Source organism: Bos taurus, chromosome 18 (genome assembly GCF_002263795.3).
Source record: "Bos taurus isolate L1 Dominette 01449 registration number 42190680 breed Hereford chromosome 18, ARS-UCD2.0, whole genome shotgun sequence".
Lineage (NCBI taxonomy): Eukaryota > Metazoa > Chordata > Mammalia > Artiodactyla > Bovidae > Bos > Bos taurus.
In genome coordinates this window covers 34,917,209-34,937,521 of record NC_037345.1, presented here as the reverse complement: position 1 = coordinate 34,937,521, position 20,313 = coordinate 34,917,209, and the positions used below count along the sequence as shown (strand labels likewise).

At 43.8% G+C, this 20,313-nt stretch overlaps 2 protein-coding genes across 16 annotated transcripts in view; one reads left to right on the top strand and one right to left on the bottom strand.

Annotated features, from left to right (window-relative positions):
* The window catches only part of LRRC36 (leucine rich repeat containing 36), an 87,874-nt gene extending 87,096 nt beyond the window's left edge, over positions 1 to 778 (bottom strand). For 14 of the 15 annotated variants that reach the window (XR_009491150.1, XR_009491148.1, XR_009491147.1 and 11 more), the window contains exon 1: positions 684 to 778. Coding sequence is in view for 11 of the 15 variants with exons in the window: in XM_059876638.1 (XP_059732621.1) it covers positions 684 to 753 (70 nt within the window). In the remaining 4 variants the exon portion in view is untranslated. The remainder of the gene's footprint in view (positions 1 to 683) is intronic. The other variant, NM_001192321.1, reaches the window with a different exon arrangement.
* A 108-nt stretch (positions 779 to 886) lies between these two features.
* KCTD19 (potassium channel tetramerization domain containing 19) overlaps positions 887 to 20,313 on the top strand; it is a 27,625-nt gene continuing 8,198 nt past the window's right edge. The window contains 7 exon segments of the mRNA NM_001105392.2: positions 887 to 932; positions 3,622 to 3,918; positions 14,148 to 14,298; positions 15,280 to 15,471; positions 16,696 to 16,827; positions 19,883 to 19,923; positions 19,926 to 20,092. Of these exon segments, the coding sequence (NP_001098862.1) occupies positions 930 to 932; positions 3,622 to 3,918; positions 14,148 to 14,298; positions 15,280 to 15,471; positions 16,696 to 16,827; positions 19,883 to 19,923; positions 19,926 to 20,092 (983 nt within the window). The 5' untranslated portion in view covers positions 887 to 929.

Genomic DNA, 20,313 nt, shown 5'->3' with positions numbered 1-20,313 from the left:
TTCACCTCAGGACGAAGCGATCTAAACGCTTCGATCTATCAGCTACTATTCCTTTTACCTCAGGCTCCTTTCGAGTCTCATGAGGCGACACATACAGATGGATAAAGGAAATGGCCAAGTTCTAGAGGAGAAGACTGGACGAAGAGAGGGCTGGCTCATCAAGAAACATCCTTACCTATTTCACCCTAATCAAGCAAGTTGGGGTGGAAGTTTCCGGAATTGCCAAAATCAACCTTTCGTGTCTCCTCCAATAGCACCCCAACTTCGAACGGCCTTTCTCACAGCGCTTCCCTTCTCCCACTAGTAGCCCCTCTTGGGGCTCAGTTTCCTTCCACTTAGTCCAGTTCTCTGTTCCTAGCTTCAGAGTCCGCTTAACCCCGTTTCTCCTTCTCCCTTTTAGACTCTGCTCCCCTCCCTCAATTTCTCGCCCTCTGCCCCAGACTCCCCGGTAACTGCAGTTCCTTCACTGCTACCTCAGCGTAACCCCTCCTCCGCCTCAGGGGCCGCTCCTCTAACTTAGGGGGAGGGCCCTCTACCTCAGGGAGCGCTCCTCTACCTCAGAGACCGCTCCTCCGCCGCCGTTCCCCCGTGACTACCTCAGGTTCCTCTGCCTCGCCCTCAGTTTGCTCCCCTCAGCTTCGAACCCCGGGCTCCCGGCCCAGACCCTCCCAAACGGGCCCTACCGGGCTGCTCCAGGGTCAGCGCCCCCAGGCGGCGGATGCCCTCCTCGTCCAGCTCCCACTGCTCCGCCATCCCTGCCCGCCTGCCCCGCTGCGTCGCTCACCTGTCGCGGCCCGCGAGACCTCCTGTCGCGCGCCAAGCCCCGCCCAGCGCCGCCAGGCCCCGCCCCGCCCCGCGCGCCGCCGCGCTCCCGAGGTCCGTTATCTTCCTGGTCACGTGCCTGTCCACCCACTTCTGGAGCCTGGACCATGGTATGGAGCCCACCCTGGCGGGGGCACCAAAAACAGTAAAACAGGGAATGGGTGCGATGTGGTCGAGGACTGGGGCTGTGGGGTTAGGGACCTGACTCTGGGACACAGGGTGGATATAGGCCCAGCTTTGAAGAGTCTGGGGTCTAGTTTTGAGGAGTCAGAAGAATGTGCCTGCTTTGTCAGTTGAAGGAACTCTGGGGATGGGGGGTGGGACTCCAGGTCTGAAAGGTGAGGCTGTGCCTCGGACGGGGTAAAGTTCTTCAATCTCAGTGCTTGGGGAATGTTGATTTTGAGGCAAAGCGGTGCCCTGGTGGGTGAACGTAATGGCGGGTGGGGGATCGGAAGGATTGGGTTGGAGGGCAGCTCTCTGAAGCATGATGGAAAGCTCCAGATACGAAACCCTGGCTCTGATGAGTTGAGGTCCTGTATGTAGACCATGAGGTAGTTCTAGAAATTGATTTGGAAGCAGGATCAACTGATTGATCTTCTTTAGGGTTGAGGAATCAGTGTGGGGAAAAGAGATACACTCTTTGGAACAGAGCCGTCTATGGGGTTGCACAGAGTCGGACACGACTGAAGGGACTTAGCCCCAGCAGCAGCAGTGATGACTACAGGCTACCCTGTTTCCTGAAGTCAATCTGACAAGAAGCCTTTTGTCTTTCAAGAACTACAGGCCCTTGTAGGGCCAGCTAATCACCTTTAAGGAGAATAGAAAGCAAAATCGTGTTTGCGTGCATATTTATGCTTTCTGGTCTAGGTGAGATCCTTACTCTCAGCTTGTCGTGTTCAGCCTTAGCCATGTTTAGAAAGGCCAGGATTTAAAAGCTTTGCGACTCTTAAAAGCTGTCCGACTCTTTGCGACCCCATAGACTGTAGCCTACCAGGCTCCTCTGTCCATGGGATTTTCTAGGCAATAGTACTGGAGTGGATTGCCATTTCCTTCTCCAGAGATCTTCCCAACCCAGGGCTCGAACCCAGGTCTCCCGCTTTGTAGACAGACGCTTTACCGTCTGAGCCACCAGGGAAGTTTTAAAAGCTTATACTATGCTAAATCACTTCAGTCGTGTCCGACTCTGTGCGACCCCATAGATGGCAGCCCACCAGGCTCCCCTGTCCCTGGGATTCTCCAGGCAAGAACACTGGAGTGGGTTGCCATTTCCTTCTCCAATGCATGAAAGTGAAAAGTGAAAGTGAAGTCCCTCAGTCGTGTCCGACTCTTAGCGACCCCATGGACTGCAGCCTACCAGGCTCCTCCGTCCATGGGATTTTCCAGGCAAGAGTACTGGAGCGGGGTGCCATTGCCTTCTCCGTTTAAAAGCCTAGATTAGCTTATTAGATTGGTTTTTCCACCTTTGCTTCTGAGAGTCTTGTCACCATTTTACAATTTATAATCCTTCTCTTCATGTCCCCTTTAATCTAGCCTCAAACATGACATGTATAATTGTTTTTCTTTATATCTGAATATTTAAATCAGGCTTCTTATAAGAGAAAAGAACCTCACTCCCTTCTTCATGGCATGCATTTATTTTCTTTACCCAGATGTCAAAATTGGAGATGGCAGGTTTTTGTTGGAGAATTGGACTTTTCCTCCATTGAGCAACAATCTCCCCTACCTCCCAGCATTCTAATGCAGATTTTGAAACATTTAGAAAGTTTGAAAGAATTTTACAGTGAAACTATATAGCCACCACCTAGATTCTATGATGAACATTTTGCTGTAGTTGTTTAATCACATATCCTCTATCCATTTCTCCATTGATTCATCTTATCTTTTGATAAATTTAAAAATAAATTAGAAATATCGGTACATCGCACCCCAATCACTTCAACGTGCCTAATTTTTACCTAGAATTTGTGAACCTGAAACAATTAGGTTTTGTTTTTGACCAGTAAAACGAGTTTATTTGGGAACAGTAAAGAACTGCAACTCAGGACATGCAATTATGGTGAACCACATGCAAGACTGGTAAAGTGGAAGAGAGGAAACTTTTGTAGAGGAGAAGGGGAAGTTGGGAAGGGCTGTTATTTAAAAAAAAATACACTGGAGGAAACTGGGAGTTTGAAGTTTAGTGACTTTTCATTGGCTGAGTTGTGGCAGTGTCTCATTGGTTAAGCTGTCCTAGGCAAGGAGAAAATCATTCTTCCTCTGTTGGCCAATAATAGGGTATGAATTTTAACATCAGCTTGTGAATTTTTGCAAAAGAAAAAAAATCAGTTGGAATTTTCATAGGGATTGTGTTTCATAGGGATCAATTTGAAGAGTATTGCTACCATAACAATATTGTCTTCTGATCCATGAACATGGAAAGATTTTCCATTTATTTAGGTATTTTAAATTATCTTTCAACAATGTTTTGGGGTTTTCAGAGTACAAGTATTATACTTCTTTTGTTAAATTTATTCCCAAATACTTTGTTCATTTTGACACTGTTGTGAATGGAATTGTTTTCTTAACTTCAATTTTTTATTGTTCATTGCTAGCATATAAAAATACAGTTGATTTTTTATATTGATCTATACCCTTCAACCTTCTTGAACTTATTTCTAGTAATTTCCTAGTGAATTCCTCAGGATTTTCTATTGCAAGATCACATAATCTACAAATAGAGATAATTTTACTTCTTCCTTTCCAATATGGGTGCTTTTTATTTCCTTTTATTGCATAGATCTCTTTTCATTTTCTCTTTAGGAGGAGCCTGGTATGCCTCATGAGTCAGCAGAGGATTTGTTTCATTTCAATGTCGGGGGCTGGCATTTCTCAGTTCCCAGAAGCAAACTTGCTCAGTTCCCAGACTCCCTGCTATGGAAAGAGGCTTCAGCACTGACCTCTTCAGAAAACCAGAGGTTGTTCATCGACAGAGATGGTTCCACATTCAGACATGTGCACTATTACCTCTACACCTCCAAACTCTCCTTCTCCAGTTGTGCAGAGCTGAACTTGCTCTATGAGCAAGCACTGGGTTTGCAGCTGATGCCTTTGCTGCAGGTAAGATATGCTTAACTTCCAGAAGTGGTGCTCAATAATATAGGCTTTACATTGCTAAAAATCTGTGTCCTTTTATATATTGGTTGCTGAGATGATCCTCTAATGAGAAGGTGTGATGAGAGAGTTAAAGTAATAAACAGTACATTGTAAATGCATGTTCTGAATAAAGGATTTCATCCTAACTCTGCCTTGTCTATACCAGCAGTCACTACAGACCCCCGGATAGACCTTTCCATCGCCTGAGATGGTGATCTTAACTCTTGGAAATCCTAATTTAAGCTTCTTTTTGTTGTTGAATTTTGAAAGGTGAATACGCTAGAAATTATAGGATTTACTACATGCACTGTGTCTGAGATTTAAAATCTGAAAGATGTGTCAGACAACATTACTTCTCATTGTGCCTGTTAGGTACACAGTGTTCACTTACAGCAAAGCAAAAAAGTCCTTCAAACTGCAGAATCTTTCCTTTGTCTTCATTTCTCTGTTTTCCAAGACTATTCTTGGTGTAAGAGCTTTAAATACCTTTACTTTGAAACCATCATAGTATCACCAGAGAACATTACCTTCTTTCCTAATTTTTCTTCCAACTACAGAAATCATTTCTATGGTTTATCTTAAGTAGTTTATTTTTTGTTTTTGAACAATGACTTTTTTAACCTGGAAGAGCTAAATATTATAACTGGGAAAGACCATTGGTCTTGCTCCATATTAATCCCACTGTCTGGACAAGGTGTTGTTTACTCTGTCTTCAGAAGCACTGACTCAACAAGCCACAGTGCAGCTCAGTGTGGTACCAACCATGCCTCCCCAACACCTCAAAGAGGAGAACTGATGTAGTCCCTGCATATCTGGGTCATACAGGATCGAGAACATCTCACAATGCATGTTTTTATGGACACTGTTTACTAAATCAGTATTTAATGTTTAAAAGGTATTATATATTTGGAAATCAAAACCCATATACTCATCAGTGCAAATTGTTGTATATTCTTTTTATTTTTTTTAAGTTACCCACCTGAAATAAAAATTTTTTCAACTATCCCAGGAACTGAACACTAGAATTGCTTACAATTGCTTCATATTCACTTAAAGGACCTGGAATGTCAAGATAGCTGCTGACTTTTTTTTGGCTCCACCATATGACTTCTTCCGCAACCAGGGATCAAACCCAGGCCCTTAGCAGTGGAAATGCAGAGTCCTTATACTGAACTGTCAGGGAATTCCCAAGCACCATTTAATGGGGGAAAGGAGGGAGTCAGTTGTTCATTGCAGAAAATCAAAGAGATCTATGCAACTTTTTGAAGAACTATTTTAAAGAGCACAAGGCTATTACACAATTTATCAAGCCCTTTAATTCCTTTGATGTCCTTATTTCCCAAATTGAGACAAAATATATTTGGGAAGCAATTTCTAAATGGGTGGTAACAACTCAGCAGCCAATGAATTGGTCCAATTCCAAAGTTGCAAGTTGTGTGAGCAGTAGCAGTATTTGAAAAATCATATGGATCTGCCTCCCAAAACAGACCATAAAACAAGTGCTTATGTTTCAGAAATGTTGCTCTCAAAGAAATAAACATTTAGGCCAACCCAGCTTAAGTGGTATTTATTCACTGAAGCAGAGTGTAAATACAGCTGGAGAAAAAACACAGCAATCTCAAGCAAATCAATAGCCTCACACATTTCCATCACTTTCCTCACTGTTAAGCCCTGTCCACGTACTCAGGTTCTTGCCTAAATGCACAAACAGTTTGCTTGGAGAAAACAGAGTTTGCCAATTCTTAGTCTAAAGACCCTTCTCAGGCAGCTGGCTTTAATGCATTTAGCCAGTATTTACTGAAAACTTTCTAGGTACCAGACATTATTCCTATGGGTTTTAAGGAACATATAAGATGATCCAATAAAAATATAATGTTAACCACATTTGTGAGCCATATGCGTAACTTAATTTTTCTAGTAGCCACATTAAAAAAAAAAGCAAGTGAAATTAACAGTATATTTTATTTAACCCAGTATATTTAATGTTGTCATTTCAATATGTAATCAATATTTTCTTTTTTATAAAGTATTTATTTTTAATTCATTTATTTTTGGCTGTTCTGTGTCATTGCTGCACACGGGCTTTCTCCGGTTGCATTTCTCTTCTCATTGTGGTGCCTTCTCTTGTTGTGGAGCATGGGCTCTATGGAGCACAGGCTGTAGGACACTCAGGCTTCAATAGTTGTGGGGCATGGGCTTAGTTACCCTGCTCATGTGGAATCATCCCAGACCAGAGGTCGAACCTGTATCCCCTTCACTGGCAGGCAGATTCTTTAGTCACTGGACCACCAATGAAGTCCATGTAATCAGTATTTTAAAATTAATATATTTTACATTCTTTTCATGTACCAAGTCTTCAAAATCTGATGTGTGTTTTACACTTACAGCACATCTCAGATTCAGGCTATCACATTTCAAGTACTCAATAGTCACATATTGGACAACACTATTCTCAATTGTTCTAACCTGTTAGTGCTGCTTGCTCACTGTAGAGTACTTCAGATTTAACCCCTAACAATAAAAACGGAACTTTGCCTCCCACTAACTAAAGTTCCCATGCTCTTAACACGTGGCATATCCTACTCAAGATTATCTATAATATAGTAAGTTTTGTTGGAAAACCATAGAGGAACCAACTAGTAGAATGAGATGGGAAGCATCTGGAGGACAGGTGGTTGAGCTCACAGTCCTACTCTACTCTTTACCCTTCCTCATTCCCTCACATCCCTACCCTTTAGCTCTCCCATTCCTCCTTGCCATCTACCTGCCCATCCTACCTCCTTCCGGCCTATAGCTTTGGCCTTCAAAGGGCACACTCAGTACCTATTATTATCTTGATTCTAAGTGTAACATTAACATGTATTGAGCCACCAATCACAGGCCAAGTACTGGAGACACAGAATGAACTATATAGTCATATAAGGTCAGATAGAGGTGTGTGCTATGAAGAATAGAGCAGTGTTTCCTGTGAAATAGTGAAAGAGTTCTGTATTCTAGAACTTCTTGGGGTTTAAGAATGTGTTTATATGATTTTCTCTTTAAAAAAATTTTTTAGGTTCACTTGTTTGTTGTTTATTTCTTGGCCACATTGCATGGCATGTGGGATCTTAGTTCCCCAACCAGGGATTGAACCTACGCTTCCTGTATTGAAAGGGCAGAGTCTTAACCCCTGGACCACCAGGGAAGTCTCTGATTTTCTTTTTTTCATGTGTAATTTTTATTTATTCTATCAGGCACCACCCTTATAGTACTGGAATATGTTGAAAGAATAAAGCATTTATATCTAATCTGTTTTTTAATATACAGTTGTGTAGTATGTCATAAGTGTAGCAAGTTACTGAGGTCAGCTACTCCTTTAGAAAGAGTGGTCAGGGTTGGATTTATTGAAGGCAATATTTGAGCAGAAGACTGAATGAAAAAGGGATAAGATATGGAGATGTCTAGGAAAAAGCTTTGAGGCATAAGAACAATAAACACAAATGCCCTGAGGTTAGAATGGCTTGGAAGAGGCAGACTCAGCAGCCATTGTCAGGTGCAGTGAGAAGCAGGGAGGTGCCAGGACTTCCCTGGTGGTCCAGTGGTTAAGACTCCACACTTCCACTGCAGGGGACAAAGATTCAACCCCTTGTCAGGGAACAAAGATCCCACATGCCACACTGTGTGGTGGTGGGGAGTAGAGAGATGTCAAAAGTAGATGAGGTCAGAGGATGTTACAGATCAGATCTTGCAGAGTTATGTAGGTGACTATACAGGATCTATTCTAAATGTTATAGGTAGCTTTTGGAGATGTTTAAAGAAAGAAATAAAATTATCAAATTTAAAATTTTAAAAGATCATTATACCTTAAGTTACAATGGTTGTCAGGTACAATGTCAGAAACATGAGCAACAAAAGAATTAGATGAATTTTCAATTTCATCGAAATTCTAAAATTTTATGCTTCAAAGGACACCATCGAGAAAGTGAAAAGACAACACACAGAAGGGAACGAAATATTTGCAAATCACTAATCTGATAAGGGACATGTAATCAAAATACATAAAGAACTCTTACAACTAAACAACAAAAAGACAATCAAATTTAAAATGAGCAAAGGGGATTTCCCTGCTGGTCCAGTGAAAGCCCACTGGAGAGTTGAGAGTCCACCCTCCAATGCAGGGGACACAGATTTGATCCCTGGTCCAGGATGATCCCACATGCCACGGAGCAAGTGGGCCCATTTGCCACAACTAGTAAGCCCGAGCTCTAGAGCCCATGAACGACAACTAATGAGCCCATGTGTTGCAACTACTGAAGCCTGAGTGCCTAGAGCCTATACTCTGCCAACAAGCATAATCACCACAATGAGAAGCCCGCACACTGCAATGAAGAGTAGCCCCCGCTCACTACAACTAAAGTCTGCACTCAGCTACAAAGAGCCGGTGCAGCCAAAATAAATAAATTTTAAAAGTATTTGAATAGACATTTCTCCAAACAAGATATACAAATGGGCAATAAGCACATGAAAAGGTACTCAATATCACTAGCCATCAAGGAAATGCAAATCAAAACCATCATTAAGTTACCACTTCATACCCACTAGGATGCCTCTCATCAAAAAGACAGTAACAGGTGTTGGCAAAGATAGGGTGAAATTAGAACCCTCATACACTGCTGATAGGAATGTAAATTTGTACAACCTCTTTGGCAAGCAGTCTGGCAGTTCCTCAAAAAGTTAAACATGGTGTTACCATATGACCCAGCATATACCCCAAATAAATTAAAACCTACAAAATGTCCACACAGACACTTGTAGACTAATGTTAATTAGCAGAATTATTCATAAAAACCAAAAAGTGAAAACAACCTGTATGTTCATCAGCTAGTGAACAAACAAAATGGTATATTTATACAATGAAATGTTATTTGTCAATAAAAGGAATGAAATACTGATACATGTAACGATGAAAATGAACTTTGAAATGTTGTGCAAAGTGAAAGAATCAGACGCAAAAGACCGTATATTGTATGACTCCACTTATATAAAATGTGCAGAATAGGCAAAGTTACAGGGACAGAAAGTAGATCAGTGGTTGCCTAAGGCCAGGGTACAGGGTGAGAAGGATACAGTGAGCAAAAATGGGCAACGGACTCTTAAATGAGCATAGGGATTCATTTTATGATGTTAAAATAGATTGTGATGATGGCTGCACAATTCTGTGAATATGCTAAAAATTACTCAATTGTATAATTTAGGTGAGTAAATTTTTTCATTTATATATATAATATGAAATTTATTCACATTACATCTCCTGCATTGGCAGGCAGATTCTTTATGACTAACACCACCTGGGAAGCCCATATAATATGAAATTTATTCACATTAGAAATAATATGAAACATTTCAATAGCGCTATAAAAAACCATTAACTTCCGGCTTAACATTAGGAGTCAGCAAACTACATCATGGACCAAATTCAGCCCATTACCTTTTTTGTACAACTTATGAACTAAGAATTGTTTTTACATTTTTAGATGGTTAAAAAAAAAAAAAGAAATATATTTTTGACACATAAAATTTATATAAAAGTCACATTTCAGGGTTCTGAGGTACAGGCTCAGAGGGAAAAATCAGGAGTTTGGATTTAAATGTATTAAGTTTGACAGGCAAGAAAATGGTGCTCGTTAAAATTCTGGATGGTGGTGGGGGCAGGCAGCCAGATGTATAGATCTGGAATTCAGGGAAGCAGTCAGGTCTAGAGACATAAATTTGGAGTCCTCAAGGTTGGTATGTAAATCCTCAAGCCTGGATGGTTAGGAATGTCGTATCTTGTTCACAGGGGGAGCATAAACTAGTCTGTACATTAATGCCACAGTGCTTCATAGATTTTTCTGTGTAATTCGGGAAGTCCCCTTTGTGTAAATGTAAGCTGCTCCAAGTCTCACAAACATACTATCAGCTTGGTTGGGAGTCACAGCTGCTACTGCAAAGTGTGAAATTTTTCTTCAGGATAACTCACAAGGCTTCAAGATTCCCTTTTTATTGCCTGCCCGAAGTCCACCAAGGACTTAGTATGTTGAATACATGCTAATTGTATTTACTTTTTCATGCCTTCTGAGGACTTGTAAGTTTGGAAACTTGAATTGTTCCACCTGTGAGTGTTCTGCTACCGGCAAGCAAATCAAATAGGCCTGCAACCCTTGTGCTCAAGGGGGCCAGGAGTGTTTTTATGTTGATCACACAAATGTTGATCACACTTTTAAGAGAAAAGACCACTGACAAGTCTCACATTTCCATTTTCTTATGATATGAGACAGATTTCCACTGTGATCTTGTAAAGGCACATTTCATAAACAGCAGATACTTACCCCAACAGTGTACCTCATCTATGGATGTGGGTAAGTGGACAACTCAAGTATAAATGCTTCAACATGGCATCAGGGCTCCTCACAGGACAGCCCATCTGCTTGTCCTGGCTCATGTTCCAACACATAGATAAACCTACATGCATGCATAGACACACATGCATGCAGACATGCTCACACTCAAACACACAGATACACACACGCCCACCTCTTAATGTCCAGTCATGTCACTGAGCACCCTAAATGCTTCCTCTCAACGTTTTTTCACTTGCTGTTCCCTCTTTATAGAACATTTCCCCTTCAAGAATTAGCCGAAATGAGGCCCACAGGAAGACTAGCCTGATATTTCCAGGTAGTTTGCCTCTGCTCTCAGATCAGTGCTAATTCTGTTGGGATCATGTATTCATACGTCTTCCTCCCTCACTAGCTTGTATTCTTTTCATGTTTACATTCCCAGCATCACAGTACTGGGCCCATAGAGGGGTTTAATAAATGTGTGCTGACCGAACACTGAATGATGTATCCAAGATGATGAGTGAAGGCTGAATCTACTTCAGGGTGGGGGGCTGGAGCTAGCAGTGGAGGGGCAGGTTAGAGATGCTGATAGGTGTGTCTTATTTGGCTTGTTTGGCTGATAGCATCTATTCTGCATATCCTTTTGTTCAACCAGTCTTGCTCCTCTGAGCTTCCAAGTGGTGCTGGCCCTTCTTGTCTTTACAAAGCACTTGGAGATTTGCAAGCTCCCCCAGGCTCTCTTACCATCACATTCCTTCCAACAGCCCACATCAGAGCATAAAGCTTCTCTGAGCACTGCTGCTGTTTTGGAAAAGCTAGATTAAGTCCCAGGGCTCTGCCAGTAGGACATTTGTCAGCCATCTTTTGGCAACAGTGCATACACACACTCGCCCCCATGCCATCAGTCTTATGTTACTTCTGATTGACATGTTTTCACTATAATCTGAGCCAAAAGCAACATTAATTACCTTGTGCTAGCAGTTAGCCATTTGAATTCGGGTCTGTATTTCCATAAAGAAATCCTCCCTCTAATAATTTCTAGGTCATAACATATGAAGAGTAAAAGTACTAGGAGTAGTATTCAGGCAGACAAAAGGGGAATTAAAGTCCATGGAAGACCAGCCACACATTCTGGCAACTTTAGTCAGCAAAGCCAAGGGGCAGCTGAAAGCATAAGCTCTCTGACGTGCTCTTCACTCATTCATTCATTCCACAAAAATACATTGAGATCCCACAAACACTACTGTGGTTGCTGTAAATGCAGTGGAGAACAAAACAGACAGGGTCCTCATGGTCTTGAAGGTTATATATATTCGGGGAGACTGGGAGACAGTAAATGAACAAGTAGGTGTTACTGAGAATAATAAAGCAGAGTAAAGGGGTTAGGGGTTCCATGGATTCTTAGAGCAGCCAAATGGCTTCCCATGAGTGGAAGGCCTTATATTTCTAGAAATCAGAGCAGGGATTATCTGACAGAGTTTAGGAAAAAATCTAGTTGAGGCTCCTGGGTCTAATGCATGCAGCATGTTCCTGACTGGCAAAAATTGCAATCCTTGTAGATTTACTTGTTTGTTTGTTTTTTTTTTTTTCTTCCCCATTTTAGATTTGTCAAACACTTCTTGGAGGATATGATACTGCTCACACTTTACATTAGTGGAAGTAGCAGGAAATGGAGACAATTTATAACAATTTGATTTTTATAAATTAGACCATTCCTTCAACTAGCACACCTCTCAAGCTAATTGAACTCTCACTTCTGACCTGCCCCAAAGGACACACCTGGGTACCAAACAGCACCTCCAAGGGGATTTAGGTCCATCCTCAAACAGGTTGTTCTCCTGGGTGGCATTTCCCTCCCGCAAGAAGTCCCCTCCCCAGAGGCCAATTTAGAATTGTTCAAGAGTGCCATTGTTCCTTCCACTGAGACAGAATCTCAGGATTTAAATCTGCAGATGAACTAAATGGCCAGTTCAGGTTACTGTGATCTGGTTAGATTAGGATAGGCTTGAAATGATAGGATGTCTCTTGCAAGCTCTCACTAGTTTCACTCCCTTTTCATACTACTTCACCCAATTTTGCTGTTGTTGTTGTTGTTGTGCCGGGTCTCAGCTACAGCAGGCAACCATTTCTCAAATGACAGACTCTCTTCTGCTGTTTCACATATGCAGTTTTCTCTTCCATTGTTCATTGCCTCCAGGAAAGCACTCCCCATGACCTCACCATTATCCAGTCCTTCCACAAATCCACCAGCCACTCAAAGTTGGGAAGATTCCCCACTGTGGTCCCCTCCTTTTGCAGGTCTTAAGCAGTTATGGGGGTGCAGTTTATAGCCATGGCCACCAGAGGGCTCTTCTCAAAGCTCAGGATTCCTTGGGCAGCTTTTGGAGAGCACCTGTACGTCAAGGCTGTATATTGTCACCCTGCTTATTTAACTTATATAGAGTTATATTGTACTTATATAGAGTACATCATGAGAAATGCTAGGCTGGAAGAAGCACAAGCTGGAATCAAGATTGCCAGGAGAAATATCAATAACCTCAGATATGCAGATGACACCACCCTTATGGTAGAAAATGAAGAGGAACTAAAAATCCTCTTGATGAAAGTGAAAGAGGAGAGTGGAAAAGTTGGCTTAAAGCTCAACATTCAGAAAATGAAGATCATGGCATCTGGTCCCATCACTTCATGGGAAATAGATGGGGAAACAGTGGAAAGTGTCAGACCTTACTTTTTTGGGCTCCAAAATCACTGCAGATGGTGACTGCAGCCATGAAATTAAAAGACACTTGCTCCTTGGAAGGAAAGTTATGACCAACCTAGGTAGCATATTGAAAAGGAAAGACATTACTTTGCCAACAAAGGTCCGTCTAGTCAAGGCTATGGTTTTTCCAGTGGTCATGTACGGATGTGAAAGTTGGACTGTGAAGAAAGCTGAGTGCTGAAGAATTGATGCTTTTGAACTGTGGTATTGGAGAAGACTCTTGAGAGTCTCTTGGACTGCAAGGAGATCCAACCAGTCCATTCTAAAGGAGATCAGTCCTGGGTGTTCTTTGGAAGGACTGATGCTAAAGCTGAAACTCCAATACTTTGGCCACCTCATGCGAAGAGTTGACTCATTGGAAAAGACTCTGATGCTGGGAGGGATTGGGGGCAGGAGGAGAAGGGGATGACAGAGGATGAGATGGCTGGATGGCGTCACTGACTCGATGGACATGAGTTTGAGTGAACTCCGGGAGTTGGTGATGGACAGGGAGGCCTGGCATGCTGCAATTCATGGAGTCACAAAGAGTCGGATATGACTGAGCGAGTGAACTGAACTGTGTAGTAAGCAGGTTCTTTAATTAGCTTCACACTGAATCTGAGGTGTTCTGTCCATTATGAGGCTCTTAGAGAATAAAACACCCACTCCAGTGTTCTTGCCTGGAGAATCCCAGGGACGGGGGAGCCTGGTGGGCTGCTGTCTATGGGGTCGCACAGAGTCGGACATGACTGAAGCGACTTAGCAGCAGCAGCAGCAGAGAATAAAACTGGTCATGTGGTGCCTTTAGAGGACTACTTTTTAATTATTAACTATAAATTACTCTTAAAGTTGTATAAGATAAATTTTTATCACTCAAAATTATAAAGCAGAAAAAACTGCTTCAAAACCATAAAGGAAATATTCATCGATATTTTGAGTAACAGCATATCATCTTATAGACTTAAATTCTTACCTAAATTGAGTGAGTGAATTTATTTCAAAACACTTTACCATATCCTAGTATTTTACCCCAGAATTGGTAGATATTTACTTGGTTTAAAATTTTCAAAGCAATAATCTTCTTTATCTAACAGACTCTAGATAATCTGAAGGAAGGGAAACACCATCTACGTGTGAGGCCTGCAGACATACCTGTTGCCGAGAGAGCATCTCTGAACTACTGGCGAACGTGGAAGTGTATCAGCAAACCCTCAGAATTTCCTATAAAAAGCCCAGCCTTCACAGGTATCACCACAGGTTGACCTTTTGTGAAGCCCAGATCAGCTTCCCTTCTCCTCACTCTAACAGAAGTGGAGAGTGCCCTGATTTCTGAACTAGTTCTAAATGATTTCTCTACCTTCCTGTCGTCTCCTTTGATTTTGTACCTGCCACATGCCCTCTCCATGGCTGCTTACCCACTGGAACTAAGCATCCTTCTCCATGTTCATTCCTTTGCATACTGGTTTCACCTGGGCAAGGCCAGGCTGCCCTCCACCCTGTCCTAGTGGTCAGGGAACTCTACCATCAAGTCACCTCTAACCACCACACAAGGAATGTCTCCAAATGACCACTGCTTGGTGGGTGCCTTGTAGTATAGACTGACCTATCTGAGACACAAGAATAGACATTCATGATTATTGATGGGTTTAGAGCTTTGGGGAGAGTTAAAAGGATCTATTTTATCTGTAGGTCATTTATTTTATCTATAGTCGGTTTGACCAATTAGAAAGAAACAAATGAGTAACCAGTATGAATTTTTCAAAATTATTTTTCCATTTTATTACTTAAAAAAACTAAACTTCTCACCATAGCCCACCCCAGGCCCTTTCTTACTATCCTAACTTCATTTTGGCCATTTCCCTCCCCCATGCCTTCCTAAGCTCTGGTCACCTTGGCTCCCTTTCATTCCGTGAATCCTGCAAGTAATGTCTCCCCAGCTGGATAACAGTATGAATTTAATGACTTTAAGTATATGAGCCAAAATTTCACATGTCCCACTGCCCTTCACTGTAGAATAGATAGATTTCTCTTGCCCTGTTCCCCACCACACCCTTGCCAAACCTAGGGTTACACTGAAAGGAGTGAGAATGAGGAGGCATCTGGCAGGGGCCATCTCTGGGATGGTCTCTCCAGCTTCCTCTGGGCCCCCTAGGTCAGTGAGCGCCCCACCTCTGAAAGCCCTGACCTCTGGAAGTTGGTGATGCCCTTCTGCACATTTTCCTCCAGGCCTACATGATAAGGCGCCTTTGGGACTCATGGATACACCACTGTTAGACACAGAAGAGGAAGTGCACTACTGCTTCCTGCCCCTAGACCTAGTGGCCAAGCATCCAAGCCTGGTGACTGAAGACAACCTGCTGTGGCTGGCTGAGACCATGGCCCTGATCGAGTGCGAGTGCAGCGAGTTCCGCTTTATTGGTGATTGTTTTATCATGGGGGAGGGGAGGTGCCTACGGGTGGGTGGATAGGGCTCATCCACCCCTCCTGACCCCACACCCCTTGGAAGCCCAGCTTGGGCCTTAGGGCCTCAAGACCTTCCCTGAGCAGAGCTGGTGAAAGCATGACAGAGCCTTCCTGGAGGCAGATGGATTCCCAACATTAGGCTGCCACTAGCCTCAGGGCTATTTTATTCCCTGTTCGTTTTGGAAGGGCCTGGGTGTAAAGGGGCACTGGAAACCACCTGTAGTGGTATCAGGGGCCACAAGAGTTGATGTGAAGGGCAAGACCTTGAGCAGAACTCCAAACTACTCTTATTTCTCTGCTTTTATGTATCCATCTAGGCTGTAGACCTCAGTTTCTCTTGCCATAAAATGAGGAAATAGAGTTGTTTCAAAGGATAGTCCCTTCCTGCTCTCATCTTCACTAAACTCAGGATAAAGGGGAAGAAGAGGGGATGGTGAAAGGTTCCCCAAAATCATTGCAGAATTGTCTGCTTGAGCTAGTGGCCTAAAGAGGGATAAAATTTTCAACCCTGGACAGAAGAGAGCCTCCATTCTGCATTGCCCAGGACAGGCTCTGGTGAGGTGTGAACTCACCTGACTCTTAAGATGCTGCTGCTGCCTAGACGAACAGGGAAGGAAACGCCCAAATGGTATTGGGGCCCAAATGCCTGGAACCCCAGCCTTTCCTGTTCATAGTCACCTGGGAAGTTGTCTATAATATGTTTCTGAATCTTGAAGTTGATTCACACAGGACAGTAGCGCTGGCTCCATCTCTGCCTCCCACACTGAATCCAGGCAGGGGCAAACTGCACGCGCCACCAGCCAGCCCAGGTTCGCCCAAGCCCTTCCTCTCTAAGCGACAAGACAGCTCCCTCTTTTGGAATGACCTGCTCTTGGGTCAAGACTCATAGGGTAAGTCTCAGGGCCAGTGTGCTCACCAAGAGAGCCTACCTGCCTTGGGAGCCCAAGGCCAGACTATGGGAAGCCATACCCACGGACTCAAACACAGGAAAATAATTTGGGATCTTTCACCTTGAAAACCACAGACTGAAAACTAATCTAACCAGGTATGTTCAGTAATTGTTTCAGAACAAGGAGAGCCTAGGATAAGCTGCAGCATCAAAAACCTCCCAAAACCTGGACCTACAATTAGATCAGAAATAACCTTCTTAACCCATTTTGTTTCCCCTTGCTTTTCAAGTGAATTTTCTCCGCTCACAGAAGATTTTGCTACCAGATAATTTCTCCAATATAGATGTGCTTGAAGCAGAAGTGGAAATTCTGGAAATCCCTGAGCTCAGTGAAGCTGTGAGGTTGTACCGAATGAACATGGGTATGTCCCCAGGGGAAACGTGCCCTCCCCTTGACATCCTGGGGCAGTCTGGGCTTTGACCAGAAAAGCCAAAAACAAACATCTTCCCTCCCACCAACCACTTTGATTGGCGGTGACAGAAGCGGGTGTTTTGGCTGACTTAGAATCTGAGAAGAGAAATTTCAGCCTGAAACCTGGCATGCCCTCTGTCTGCTCAGTCTTCCCACTGAAATGTAGGTAGCTCAGCCCAGACTGGCTGGGGAGGGAGGCTGGGCCTGAGGGCAGGTTTCCCAAGGTCAGGGGAGGTCTGCCCTCCTTTTGGACAAGTCAAACAATTGGGAACTTATAACTAACCCCCACCTGCCACTCCCGCTGTCCTTCTTCTTTCAGGCACAGCTGGACGGCATGCCAAATTCTTGGGCGAATTCCCCATAGTACTTCAGTTATCCCACCCACCCCCAAATTCCCTTGTCCTTCCTCCTTCGAACCCCTGGCTGCTGTGCCTGTTTCTGCCTGCTCCTGCCACTTCCTGACCCTGATCCAGTCCAGCCTTCAGGCTCCCAGTCCAATATCATGCTAATTTGTCCCTCATATTTTTTTATTAGCCTTTCACCATCTCATTTCCAAACCCTGCATGTCTATGGAAGCTACTGTATATATTGCAAGAGTCAACTACCTTTGCATGGCCTCAGTGGGCATTCTGAGAATGCATAGAACTCTTACACATGTGAAGTTTGGCCTGCATGTTGCCAGACATTTATTCTGTGGGAATCAGATCCTCCCTGCTTTGAGGCCCAGTTCTTCTAGACTTTCTCCCCAGACAATTGGAGTCCTATTCTATTTGGGGGTAGTAGAATCCTGCAGCAGGTCTCAGGAGCCTCTTAGGATCTTCCAATCCACTTCAGAGGGTGTGAGTTCAAACCTCTCCCCCAGGGCTTCTGTTCGTCAGAGAACAGAGGTCAGAGAGCTGAGCAGAGTAGGGCCTGCTGTTCAGGAGTTATGTGAAGCTGGAAGGGAGGCATGCTGCTGGACGGGCTCTGTAAGCCATCAGCAGCCCCCAAACACAAAGCCTGTTTTTTTGCCTTTCATAAAGCACCATAAGTAATGGAAACAGCCCTGGTAGTCTTGAAAATAGAGTCACCCTCGAACCCCTGCTCTGGCCCACCTAGCTTTGCTGTTTGGGGCAAGGTACTTAGTAACTAACGATGCTCTCAGGACATAGTTTCCTCATCTGTGATAAGAGGAGAATACCACTCCTCCTGCAGGGTTGGAGACAACCCACAAAAATCACCCAGCAGTTTGCTGTTGGCCCACGGGTGCCACTGGGACAGGCTCATGTAGACTGAGCATTATGGCCACTGCAGGAGAACAGTGAGGCAGGAACACGACCACCCAACCCAAAAGTAACACTAGACAATGTGTCTCGGGAAAATTCTGCCCAGGCGTGTTAGGGACTGTGAGTCTGGGAAGCCTGTAATGATATCAGGTTCTCTGCTATAGTTGTCGTTCTTTCAGTTCAGTTCAGTCGCTCAGTCGTGTCCAACTCTTTGTGACCCTATGAATCGCAGCACGCCAGGCCTCCCTGTCCATCACCAACTCCCAGAGTTCACTCAGACTCACATCCATTGAGTCAGTGATGCCATCCAGCCATCTCATCCTCTGTCGTCCCCTTCTCCTCCTGTCCCCAATCCCTCCCAGCATCAGAGTCTTTTCCAATGAGTCAACTCTTCGCATGAGATGGCCAAAGTTCTGGAGTTTCAGCTTCAGCATCATTCCCTCCAAAGAATCCCAGGGCTGATTTCTTTCAGAATGGACTGGTTAGATCTCCTTGCAGTCCAAGGGACTCTCAAGAGTCTTCTCCAACACCACAGTTCAAAAGCATCAATTCTTCGGCGCTCAGCCTTCACAGTCCAACTCTCACATCCATACATGACCACAGGAAAAACCATAACCTTAACTAGACGGACCTTTGTTGGCAAAGTAATGTCTCTGCTTTTCAATATGCTATCTAGGTTGGTCATAACTTTCCTTCCAAGGAGTAAGCGTCTTTTAATTTCATGGCTGCAGTCACCATCTGCAGTGATTTTGGAGCCCAAAAAATAAAGTCTGACACTGTTTCCACTGTTTCCCCATCTATTTCCTATGAAGTGATGGGACCGGATGCCATGATCTTTGTTTTCTGAATGTTGAGCTTTAAGCCAACTTTTCCACTCTCCTCTTTCACTTTCATCAAGAGGCTTTTTAGTTCCTCTTCACTTTCTGCCATAAGGGTGTTGTCATCTGCATATCTGAGGTTATTGATATTTCTCCTGGCAATCTTGATTCCAGCTTGTGCTTCTTCCAGCCCAGCATTTCTCATGATGTACTCTGCATATAAGTTAAATAAGCAGGGTGATAATATACAGTCTTGATATACTCCTTTTCCTATTTGGAACCAGTCTGTTGTTCCATGTCCAGTTCTAACTGTTGCTTCCTGACCTGCATACAGATTTCTCAAGAGGCAGGTCAGTGGTCTGGTATTCCCATCTCTTTCAGAATTTTCCACAGTTTATTGTGATCCACACAGTCAAAGGCTTTGGCATAGTCAATAAAGCAGAAATAGATGTTTTTCTGGAACACTCTTGCTTTTTCCATGATCCAGCAGATGTTGGCAATTTGATCTCTGGTTCCTCTGCCTTTTCTAAAACCAGCTTGATCATCAGGAAGTTCACAGTTCATGTATTGCTGTCGTTCTTTACCCATGGATAATTAGAGCAGAGCTTAGAACTAAGGGAAATTCCTGCTGAGACTGGGCCAGATGGCTGTTCTGAAATTCAAGTGTTAGCGATACAGCAAATTAATCCATCTCCCACACCCACCTCACCTCCCTTCCAGTGGATAGTTTTGACCTCAAGCAGACTGAATATAAAAACTGTACTGATGTTCAGCAGATTCAGATGTGGCTGTGCCAGGAAATAAGCTCCCACTAAGCCTCTTCAGTACAGATTCAAGACAACAGTTGGAAGCAAGACCCAAAGCTTCCAATACTGTTTTGACCATGAGCACCCTAGGAGTCACCCCTTTCTCTCCGGCACAGGTGGCTGTTCCCGGACCTCCTGTCCTCCTCCAAGCCCTGGGAAGGGGGCCGTTCAGCAGGCCTAGAGTCTGTGAAGCCACTGTACATGATGGCCCTGGGTCTGCTTGTCAAGTACCCAGACTCCGCACTGGGACAGCTCCGCATTGAGAGCACACTGGATGGGAGCAGACTGTACATCACCGGGAACGGGGTCCTCTTCCAGCATGTTAAGTAAGGCCCTCCTTAGAGAATGCATCATCCCACTCAGGCTGAGCTTTACCTTTCTTTAGGAACCACCCTGGGGCCCTGTCCATGAGTCAGAGGAAATACAGGACAAACCCATCATTTTAGCCACTCCACCATCAAATCTGGGCCTCAGAAGAGAGGGCTGGTGCCAAGGTGTACGGTTCCTAAGGTTCAAAGGTCTCAAACTGTATCCTCTGCAATCCATC